This window comes from Lygodium microphyllum, chromosome 17 (genome assembly GCF_053477565.2).
Source record: "Lygodium microphyllum isolate KBCC chromosome 17, Lygodium_microphyllum_v1.1.10, whole genome shotgun sequence".
Lineage (NCBI taxonomy): Eukaryota > Viridiplantae > Streptophyta > Polypodiopsida > Schizaeales > Lygodiaceae > Lygodium > Lygodium microphyllum.
In genome coordinates, this window is record NC_141151.1 from 50,208,694 (window position 1) to 50,221,111 (window position 12,418).

General features: G+C 34.7%; 1 protein-coding gene and 1 pseudogene across 2 annotated transcripts; both read right to left on the reverse strand.

Moving 5' to 3' along the window:
• Positions 1 to 1,012: 1,012 nt before the first annotated feature.
• On the reverse strand, positions 1,013 to 10,559 carry LOC148021877 (uncharacterized; annotated as a pseudogene). Its single transcript, XR_015694416.1, has 3 exons — positions 10,465 to 10,559; positions 8,000 to 8,041; positions 1,013 to 5,967 (listed from the first exon to the last, which is right to left on the reverse strand). The product of XR_015694416.1 is annotated as an uncharacterized LOC148021877 (transcript).
• LOC148021878 (uncharacterized) lies at positions 9,910 to 11,963 on the reverse strand. The gene is made up of 2 exons (XM_087697395.1): positions 11,306 to 11,963; positions 9,910 to 10,666 (listed from the first exon to the last, which is right to left on the reverse strand). Exons 1-2 carry the CDS (start codon positions 11,678 to 11,680, stop codon positions 10,568 to 10,570), a joined length of 474 nt encoding a protein of 157 aa, XP_087553521.1. The 5' UTR covers positions 11,681 to 11,963; the 3' UTR covers positions 9,910 to 10,567.
• Between the last annotated feature and the right edge of the window lie 455 nt (positions 11,964 to 12,418).

Consider the following 12,418-nt stretch of genomic DNA (forward strand, 5'->3'; position numbering starts at 1 on the left):
CACAAGAGAGATGGAGGGAAATAGAAAATATAATAGGTACATTCCTTGGGATTGAACGACATCTCTCTGTAGGCATTTCTAGGACACATCTAATATTATTGTATAAGAGATTCAATTATAGTTTGAATTTAAAGCATGATTGATACACACTTTTCTTACTATTAACTCAAAGTCCTAGTTTTCTTGGTCAATGATTTTTTATTGAAATTTGTTGCAGTGTCACACATGGTCCATAGAAAAGCAATATCTTGGTTAAATTGCTATCTCACATTGAGTGTAAAGGTACATGATATATTTATTGAGATATGCCTTTTGATCTTGAATGTTGCAATCATCATCATTGTCCATTTTGTCTATGTTATGATAGACAATATACTTCTCTCTCTCAATTCATTATTTCCTCACTTTCTCCCTCTCTCCCTCTCTCCATATATACATATATACATCCACAATCTTACTCTCAACTGCAATTTTAATCACATTCATAGTCTCAATCTTGAATTCTAGAAGAAGATGATGATGGCGATAACAGTTTGTTTAGCTTTTCTACCAAAATGGCTTCATGCATCTAAAATATGCTTTTCCAATAGCGATATGCTTTTCAAGAAAAGCGCGTACCAAAATTAATGCGATCCTTCTAAATCCTCACTCTCATGCAACCTACCAAAAACAAAAAGAAAGCACAAAAAGTGTTGAAAATTTTTTTTTTTAAATTTCAAAGGCTCATATCTCCAAAATGGTGAAGAATTAGACCGAGCTCATGAGATAATAAAATATTTTTCTTGATCTCCTCTTTGAACTCCATGACTTAAAGTTTGAGAAGATTCTATTTTGTTCGATCACAAATTAGCTTCCAAAATAAGTCTTATGCCTAAAATTTGGAAAAGTTTTGACCAAAAATTTGCCATTGCCAAGATTTTTCAAAACACTTAAAATGACCTAAAAATCATTTCCAAACACTATCTACACACATGTAAAAAAAAAAAGTTCAATATAAATTTATTAGGGTATATCATATTCTCTCCTTCCAAAAACTCTTGTCCCTTAGAGTTGAAACGATAGATATTCTTGCTGCAAACTATCTAGATGAACCCAAGTTGCATACTCTATAGAATATGTATCCCATTTCACCAACACCTCCACAATATCTCTATCTCTAAGGTATCTAACTTTATGATCTAATACTAATTCTGGTTCAACCTTTAATGTTCTATCTTATTGTAATCTAAACTTATCCTGCAAAGGATGATCAGAGTTAGCAACATACTTTTTCAATAAACTCATATGAAAAACAAGATAAACCTTGACATAGATGGAAATTTGAGTTTATATGCAAGTGAATCAATCTTAGATAAACCTTGACATAGATGGCAATTCGAGTTTATATGCAAGTGAATCAATATTCTTTAGAATTTTGAATGGGCTTACAAAACATGGAGACAACCTTCTATCTTTCCCAAGAAACAAGTTAGTTTGACTGGGTTCAACTCTCAAGAAAACCATATCACCTTCACCAAACTATAGTGCTTTCCTTTTCTTGTTATAATATATTTTTTGCCTTAGTCATGTCTCTTTAATGTGTTTCTTCATTCTTTTTAATTCCTTATCCATTGTTTCAAGCATTTGTTTTAAAATTTCTACTCTATTTGAAGCATTAGACAAACAAACATGAGTCGCATAGTTATAACCATACAATGCTTCAAATGGAGTCATTTTAATCAATGCATGCCATGAATTCTTGTATGCAAATTCAATTAAGGCCAAATATTCATTCTATTTGTTTATTTTTCATTTACATATATTATAAGTATGTCTTCTAGAACCCACTTTGCTCCCTCTATCTCTCCATTTGTTTGCAAGTGAAATGTGATACTCATCCTTAATTTAGTTCCAATGGCTTTAAATATGGCTTTCCAAAAGTTAGATATAAATTTTGAATCTTTATCAAACACAATACTTTTGGGCATACCATGCAAAGGAAAGATTTCTTTTACAAACAATTTGGCTACATTTAAAGCCATGCTAGTATTTTTCATGGAAAAGAAATTCGCAAATTTTATGAGTCTATCCACTACACCAAAGATAGTGTCATACCCTTCCCTATCAATAGGCAACTTAGTGATTAAATCCATAGATATGGATTTTCACTTTTGGTTGTCAAGTATATCTAATGGTTGCATTTCACAAGGCACAGATTTCTATTCAATTTTTACTTATTGGCACTTTAAACATTCCTTCACATATATTTTAACGTCCTTCTTTATCCTTGGTCAAAAGAATTAACTCTTGACTTTGTTGCAAGTCTTTGAAAGTCCAAGATGATCAAAGAAAGGCAAACTATGGCATTCCTTAAGAACTTCTTTATTGAATTTTGAAGCAGTAGGAATACACATATGATTTAGATAATAAAGTTTTTTCTTAAGCATATGAAACTTCCCATCATACACTTCTCCAAATTTTTATTTAAAAATAATAAATTTTTAAATACATGCAATCATCCTACAGTTCAAGTCGTACATCATCAATCAAGTCAGTTCATATAATAGTTAAAGTATTACACATAGGTCTATGACTCTTAAAGCATCAGCAACTTTGTTTTCCTTTCTAGATACATGTTTAATATCAAAGTCATATTCACATAGCAGTTGCAACCATCTCTTTTATCAATTATTTAACAAAGGTTGAGTGAAAGTATATTTTAGACTTTGATGACAAGTTCTTAACTCAAATTTTACACTCAACAAGTAACAAATGTATCCAATGTTTAGAGCATGAACTATAGCAGCAAGTTCTAAGTCATGTACATGATAGTTCATCTCATGTCTCCTCAATTTCTGAGATTCATAAACCACTACTCTCCCCTCTTGTGTTAACACACATCCTAACTCCTCCCCACTGGCATCACAAGACAATATAAAATGTTTTCCCATCTCAAAACATTTTAATATGCAATTTTTAGCCACATTCCATTTCAATGTTTCAAAGGCTTCTTGACATGCATGTGACTAAACAAAAGGTTCAGTTTTTCTTAGTCAATTTAGTCAAAGTACTAGATATCTTAGAAAAATCTCAAATATTAATTCTCTCATACTAAGGTAATTTGAAGAAGCTTCTCACATCTCACACACATTTGATACAAGCCAATCAACAATAATCTTTATCTTCTCTGGATCTATATGAATTTCCTCTTTAGAAATAACTCTTCCTAGATAAATAGTCTAATCTTTTGCATAGAAACATTTACTTTGTTTTAGCATGAAGTTTATGTTCCCTCAAAATCTAAAGAGTTTTTCTAAGATGTATCTCATATTCATAATGATATTTAGAATATACAAATATATCATCCAAGAATGCAAGAATGAATTCATTGAGATGTGGATGAAAATTGTTATTTATCAAACACATGAATGTCGCTAGTGTAATAGTTAATCCAAAAGCTAGAACTACGAATTCGTAATGACCATACCTAGTCCAAAAAGTAATCTATGGAATGTCCTCAAATTTTATATGGATTTGGAAGTAATCCAATCATAAGTCTATTTTTGAAAACACATTTGCACCACTAAATTGGCTCAATAAATCATCAATGTGTGGAAGGGGGTATTTGTTCTTTATGGTTTGCTTATTAAGATCTCTGTAATCAATACAAAGTCTATATGTCCCATCCTTCATCTTCTGGAATAATACAAGCACGCCCTAAGAGATACATTGGGTCTAATAAATTCCCTTTTTAAGAGATCATCTCTTCTATATTGAACCAATAAGATACTATAGAGTAGAGTTCTATTCCTAGATAAAACTCTATAGCATGGTCAATTGTTCTATAAGAAGGCATACCTAGTAGAACATCGGGAAAATATCATTGTATTCATCTAACAATTTCTCTATGTATTCAAGATACCTCTCTATGTCCTTGAGCTTCAACTCTCTAGAAAACATTAAAAATGTCACACATCCTTGTTTGATTCCCCTCAAAAGTTTTATGGGGCTGAAATGATTAACTATTTATAATCTCCATACCTTTTTAAAATTAAAGATCTCTCTTCACAGTCAATTAATGCATGATTTTCTATTAACCAATCCATTCCAATTATCACATCTGTTTTTCCCATTTCAAGTACATAAAAATCTCCCTTATGTGTTTCATTGTAAACATGAAGGTTAAATTTTGAATCAAGCCCTTACTAAAATGTTTTTCCCCATTAGCCAATTCCAATGGTCACTTGATTGTTTTATTAAATTTTAGGTTTTGATCTTTAAGAAATACACAAATTAATATGTACTCCAAAATTAATAAGAAAGATTGCCTTCTAAGTACCAATTTCACCACTAACAAATTTTGATAACGAAAGCTCTAAGGTGCCAACTAGAAGACATCATACATCTGATAAGAGAATTGAGACACTTACTTTCTTTATCCCCTTTCTCAATCATTGTATCAATGTCAGTCTTCTTGGATTGCAATGGAGTATTCATTGCCTTATTTGGACATTTTTCGAGACCTAAAATAGGCCCGACACTGGCTATAGGCACTAGCCAGGCCTCTATAACACTCACAAGACAACCCCACATAGCCTCATGGGGCTAGGAGCATCCAAGGGCACGCTACCCTAATTGCTAATGTAGGCATTATGTTTGTAATGGAACATAGTCCAACGATTGCCCTTCCTTACTCCTTAGAGGGAGATCCCATACAACTTGGTACAATATACCACATAACACAAACATAGGAGGTTACCTCCCCCCCCAACTAAATACATTGGCCCCATTGCAGCTCTCCTACACTGAGAGGATTGGCCCCTTGATATGCTGCTCTAACATAAAGGACATACGAATAGTCTCCACTCTTATATATTTTGAACGATCCAGGAGATTTGGTAGTTTCTTACCAAGCTTGCCCCAAGAAACCGTTCATCTACCCTACAGCTCGGGTTTCCTCTCACACTCCACGTAGGTCAATGTTTGGAAAGCAATTGCAATGCGTCCAGGTTTGATACCATGTTATGCTCATAATGCAAGGATGGATGACCATTGTACTCAAGAATTTTATCATTTAAACTAGCTAGGTGAAGTGCAAAAACAACCTTTCAATGATTTTCCAACTAGTCGTACGTGCAGTGTTACTAGAGACAAGCATCGAATTTCTTCATGCTACTAGTCTTCTTAATCCAAACAATAGTCCATCCTATATGTTATGCATAGAAAAATAGATTAGAATTTGAATCATTTTCAGCAACTAACCACTTTCACAAACCATCTTCCCTCCTATTGTTTGGGTTTTGCATTCGTTGGGTAGGTGTAGGGTTCATTTTTATGTAATTTTTTCATATAAAAATCGATAAAACGATACTATAACATAGAAACAAGGCTTGACTCAGGCTTGATCTTCATGCTCTAGCCTTGTTATATGCTCACAAATATAAAATGTATTTTTTTTTATTTCTTAGGTGAAAAAAAATCTCTATTTTTCCCATTTATTTCTTCATAAAAATGAGATATTTTAGAATTATGAGTTCTTACTGATCAAGGACACTTAGCATCATTTCCATATCCATTTTTATCCTATATGACCCCAAAACACTCAATAAAACCCCCAAATTCCAATATTTTTTTCAAAATCGCAACTTACAGATTTTATGTGTTTTGTAGAAAACTATTATATCATTGTATTTTTTGGTTTCCTTTCATATTTTAGAGAGAATGAAACATGAAAAATCAAGAACAAACAAAATAAAACACATTCTTCAATCATTTTCCATAAAACAAAAGAACTGCTCACTTACGCATAGAAACTGCGATTTCAAGGCTCGTATATCATAGAGACCGGAGGGCGTTGATGCTTCTTCTTTGTCGTTGATGCACTTTCTCAGCCCAATCTACATCCTCCATCACTCCAGCATCATTATTTGCTCCGAATTCTTCATCACACCCCTCTCCCTTTTCTCTTGAATTGATGCATATGAACAACTACAAAGAGGAGAGAGGAGAGAGAAAGACTAGAAAATCAGATTTCTTATTTCTCCATAAAAAATAACAAAATCACAGCCACCTCCTTCCTCTCTCTCTATATAGATCGAGAATCTCTCTCTCTCTCTCTCTCTCTCTCTCTCTCTCTCTCTCTCTCTCTCTCTCTCTCTCTATTTCCTACGAATGAAGAGGCATAGAGAAAATTTGGAGGGGGAGCAAAAAAATTTACACCTCCCCTTTGTCATTTTTTAAATATTTTTTTCCTTTTTTTATTAGCCCAAGGTTATTAACCTTTAAGATAACCGATTCGGCCTTTTGTGTTCACACTCACAAGTGGATATTTCGATTTCGGATGGGCAAATGGACTTGGATTCAAAATCCATATGCACAAGTGACTTTGCAGCATCGAAATCCATCAGCTTGGCCTTTGTTGTGCACTTTCTAGCTCCTAGATCCAGTAGCTGCTTTATAACGCCAAACATTGCGGGGATTAAATGGGGGGTCAAACGACCTCTTATCAAGAAACCAAGACTCGTGTTGGGTTCCTAGCATCAAAATTCATCTAGGAAAACTCCAGCTCTTGACGATCCGCCACGGTTTGATTTTTTATGAAAATTTAGGCTTTAGCGCTTCCTAGGCACTTTGTATTTCAAAAACGGCATCAAATGCTTCAAGCACGGCTCAAAATTGGCTCTTAAAATCCAGCTCTCAACATTCAAAAGTATGATGGCCTTGCTCGTCGTAGTGGAAACATAGTCCCAATCTTCTTGCTTGTTTAAGAAATTCTTGATATCGTTGCTATCAACAGGTTGTCTCTTCTTTTGGTTGTTGTTTGAGATATTCTAATTATGGATTGGTGCTTTTGAAGAACCTTCTACAGGCCCTCCTTGCATAGTATTCTAGCTTCTATTGTTATTGAAATTCTAACCTAATCTATTCTTTGAGGTAGTAGAATAGGAACTTTGTGGACGGTGACATGTGGAAATAATCCACTGACTAGATAATTTCATTGCTTTTATTTCATTGTATTTCTGCATCTTTTTATAATTCTTTGCCTTTACAATAGCATCAAGGAAATCAGTATGTGATCTTGATCCCTTGACTTGATATCTCAAGTCATCCTTCAGTCCTTCAATGAAATTCCTTTTTAGGATATCTCTCATCACATCAAGAGCATATTTATGGAGCTGTAAGATTTTTTCATTATAGTCATGGATAGAAATATCATGCTTATCCTCTTCAAATTTCTCAAAATTGTAAAATTCCATCTTCCTTTCCATATTGTGGTGAGGAGAACAATACCTCTTCTCCACCTACATATGAAACTCCTTCCATGTGATAGGGCCAACTTGAATCCTAGTTTCTATATAGGTCTTCCACCATAGCTTTCCCATATTGTGTAGTTGCAAAACTGCAACATTGGCTTTCAATTTTTCAAAAAATTCATGCAATGCAAAGAAATCTTCAAGCTCTTCAAGCCATGCTTCAAGATCTTCTCCTGTCTTCTTTTTGCCATCAAACTTGTTTAGCTTCACATTCTTGAATACCTACATAATTGTAGATTCTCTAGCATCATATTCAAAAGATCTTTCTCTTCTGATCGTCTATTATTGTTAGTTGGGTTATTGAGGTGGCCCTCCAATTGATCCGCTAATGCCAATTGTATTCCATTCACCTCCTAGCTCCACAACAGTCTCTAGTGTCTTTGCAACTTCTTTATCGGCTTGTTCTTTTCTCAAACTAGCAAGAAGATATTCAATGAGTTCTTCATGCTCTTTGACTCTTTGGTCCAAGCTTTCCATCTTCTCATTTTAGAATTCTCTAATACCACTTGCAATCCAACTGGTCACAATCTAGTAAAAATCAATACAATTTTCGATAGACAAATGCAAGTAGAAAGACAAAATGAGAAATCGGTATTACAGTTTGAAGGAAACAAAGGAGCAGTAAATAGCTTTTCTGCAAAAACGGCTTCATATATCTAGAATATACTTTTTCCAATAATGGCATGTTTTCCAAGAAAAATATGTACCAAAATTGATGTGATCCTCCAAATTCATCTTTCACATGCAACCTACAAAAATAGAAAGAAAGCACAAAAAGTGAGACACTTTTTTTAAAGTGTTGATTTTTTTTATTTTTCATTTTTGAAGGCTTATATATGCAAAAGACTGAAGGATCGAGCCTATGAGATGACAAAATATTCTCCTTAGTCTTTTCTTTGAACCTTGTGAGAGGAACTTTGATCAAATTCTGCTCCATTTGATCGCAAATCAACTTCTAGCATGTCTTGTCTAAAAGTTGAAAATTTTTTAATCAAAAATTGCCATCACCAAAAATTTCCAAAATACTTAAAATGACCTAAAAATCATTTCCAAACACTATCTATATACATGTTAGAGAAAAGTTTGATATGACTATTAGGGCATATCACATTCGATGAATGGCTTTGATGATAGTTATCCTTTTGATCTAGGTTGATAAAGGATTGCTATTTGAAAAAGCTCTATTTAGACCAACAAGAATCTTGGAGTTCTTCCTATATCTTCCAATAAATATTTAGAAAATATTATGACAATTTATGGGCCCTATTTCACTACAATTGCCTACAGTACAATTCTCTCTTTTAGAGCATATTTGACTTTGCATTGATTATAGAGAGAAGTAACTGATACATACACTAAAAGTTCTTAACATGAGCTTTGTTTGGAGCTACAAGAGGCTTGATTTGGACAAGTTGATTAAAAGTTATAATAGAGTCATCCAATAGGGTGTATAATAGATAACATTATGTCTATCTTTTGTATAAGCTCATCCATGAAATGTTTTGGGCCAAGTTATCACCTTTACTGTATAGTACACATGTACATATATTGTTTTTGTTCTTCCACTTTTAATCTATCTTTTTCCTTAATATTCTCGGATATTAGGATACCTTCTATGTTGTCCATATAGGATACTCTACAATCAGACATATCTTGTAATAGGATCTTTTTTTTAAAGGACAAAAACATCCAGGCAAGGATGGATGATAATGAAGATGAATTAGAGATACATTTTAAGAATATTTCAATAAATACTTATTTTCAAGATGACAAAAGTATATAATATGTAAGAGATTGTTCAGTCATTATCAGTTCAATTAATAATATAAATCCACTTCAAATCAAAGCTTCTCCTTCAACTTCTATGGCTTCCTCCCTTTTCCCTCTATTCTTTCTATCTTTCTCTCTCTACTTTTGGTCTTTCTCTCTTCTTGACTAGAATTTCTCCCTTTTGTGTAAACTTTCTCTCACCTCTCTATCTCATTCTTTACAAATGTAGAGAGATATGCAGCAACCTTTCTTAATTGGAGTTTGGAAATGCCAAATACACTTATCAATTTTAGGAATCTTATGTATATGGTTCAAGGTTGTAAAGGACATTAAAAATAAAATATTTTTCTAAAGTTACTATAAGGGTCAAGCCAGCTTGGAAAGATTCCAAGGCTAAATCTCACAACTTTCACATGGCTGATGGATTTGGCTTCATAAGCTTGTATCATACTCAAAATTTCGTAGTAAATATATAACTTTTGTATGAAATACATTAGTCAATGTTGTAATATATCTTTTTTGTATGGAATACATTAGTCAATGATGTAATATTCTTGTAGAATAGGGTTCGTTTTGTGCTTTTCAACTTTATCCACAAGATAGTATCTTTTATGTGGAATGGCTTGATCACTGATGTACTATCATTATCAAAAAGGTTTTAGATTGTTATATTTTGGCTTGTTCATGTGATAGTGATTGTAGGCCAAGATTTTTTTTCCATTCAAAAATCTTCCCTTGAACATAAATAAAATTTATTCCATATACAAAACTATAACAGGTTATGGCCATTTAGACACATAGGAAAATATTTTTTTCAATCATGTAAAGAGCACATATTCATTGTTTATTCCACAATATCAAGCCTTTAGCATACAATTCTCTTCTTTCAAGGTATGCTTTGTAAGCTTGAGCATTAAAGTCATGTAAAGAGCACATATTCATTGTTTATTCCACAATATCTAGCTCTTAGTACACAATTCTCTTCTTTCAAGGTATGCTTTGTAAGCTTAAGCATTAAAATTATCATACAATGAGCATTCTACAATGGTCAAATATGTAAAGAAAAACTCAAGCACCCTTCACCATGCTTTGGTTATAGCAAGTCTTATCAATCATGTGTGCTTGGAAAGAGAATAGTGCCCTTGCCAAACTTTTTGACCCCAAATGAGAGAGAGGGGGAAGAAAATGGGAGGTGCTTCTAGATGTGGCTTGTAGGGGGGACGTGCTAGTGGAGGCACTCTCATGGTTCTTAGATTTGTGGAGCGTTCTTGGTATCTTAAGCTTTTTGTCCCACTATTTTTCAACGATTCATCATTAGTGAAGAATAACAAAATCTTTTATTTACCTTTTGGTATCAGTACATGTTTTGAATGGTGTAAGGATGTTGAGTGAATATTTTTACCCTTTGGCATTGAATATTTTTGGGTGGCATAGACCCATTAGGTAAAAATTTGTTGTTTCCATTTCTTGAGCAATGCCATAGAGGGGATGCTTAAAAAAGGCCGTCATGTGTGGGTTAGTGCTGAAGGCACATATGGGCATGGGTGGGCTAGGAATGTTGGTAAGTCATGGCCTGGCACGTACACCATGGGAGGGCAAGGAACCTGAGCACACATTATAAAGTTATTAGTCATTATCACAAACTAGGAATACACATAAAGTGGCACCGTACCTTCATATAAAGATCACAACGATTGCTGGTATAAAGAAGTTGTAGTGCAACTTACCATTACCACTACTAACATTATCTAATTACAAATTTGCACCATCATCCCTATCATTGCACCTGCTAACCCTTACTACTACTTGTGCTTTTAGCAATAATAACAACCATTAATATTTAGCTCATTTAGTTGCTACTATTGGAACTACTACAACTACTACGACTATTACTCGAACTAGAAAAACGGTAATGAAAATCACAATATCAACTAGTACTACTTAGTTGCTAACCAACTAGAAAGAGTTGTTCTGCATTGTGCATACTAATACTTAATACTGTTACTACGACTGCTAGCTAACTAGCAATAGAGGTACTCCTGTTTTACAATATTACTATGACGACCACTATTATTGTTAGCTAAGTAGGAATAGAAGTATTGGTACTACGATTATTGCCACTACTATAGGGACTAATGCTACTTAACTACTTAGTAGTTAATGGCACTACTAGGTTCTCCCAAAGCGACTCAATTACTTAGTATTCATGGGGTTCTCATCAAGTGGTACGTCACTACGCTCACCGTGTCGAGTTTGGTGTAAGAGATCGTCTTTGTGGGAGGAGGACGTAAGACTCCAATAACGACTCCAATGGGTGCCGGCTCACTGCTAGCCATGGTGGTGTGGATGGGTAGGCGCACCGGCGCACGATGAGCTGATTCGTCAACCTGCTGCTCTTCGCCATCTCCTGCTTCCTCTCCGCTTTTCACACGCATTATCATTTTCCAGTGGTAGCAGCACAAGAAGGCTGCTGTCATGGCCAGCACCGCCACCACAACCAGCGATGTTCCCAGCAGGAATGAGAGGTCTAGGCTTGCTCTCTTGGAGCTGCCTGAACCCATATCAGCCCACATGTGGACAGCTGAGCTGCCTTGTAGCACACTTCGAGGCAGAGCCATGAGAGAGAGAGAGAGAGAGAGAGAGAGAGAGAGAGAGAGAGAGATTATGCCTACTTATAGTTCCCTTGGCCCTCTCCCAACGACCCCTTGAGCTTCTTCCCTAAGTGTCTAGCATACCACACTTCACATTTGCCCTAACCTCTCCAATGCAGCTCTAGTTACTCCCTAGCTATGTGGAACCTCTTATGCTCAAGCTCATACAACTTCACTATCAACACTCCCACATTTATCCTACAGCTCAAGCCCTCGTAGAATTGCACTACCTACACCCATGTGCAACACAAAGTTCATATGCTTTCCCAAAGATTACAATGGTACGATGCAGCAGATTCACATTGATATAGATGTTGATTACTTAGGGGGTCCCATCTTTCAAATCATTTCACTATGAGTACTGGACTCAATATCCTTTATTAGACACATGGAAAGTTACCTTTTGCTTTCTATTAAAAATTGGCTAGAAGATACACTTTTTTCACAATGGTGGATTGTGTGCTTCCATCTAAGATTTTTCCAACACATGATTTAGGCACTTGCAAAGCATTCTATCGACACGTGTTCCATAGTCATTGGCCAATATGTGCAAGCATTATGATGGATCACATGCTTGGAAATCAATTCCACAAAATCTATCTTCCATTCTTTCCATTATTCTAATGAACCTATTACCATTTGGATTGAATGTAAAGCAAACATATCTCTAACGTATCTCTAGCAAGGAGCTTTTCATGGCACGCG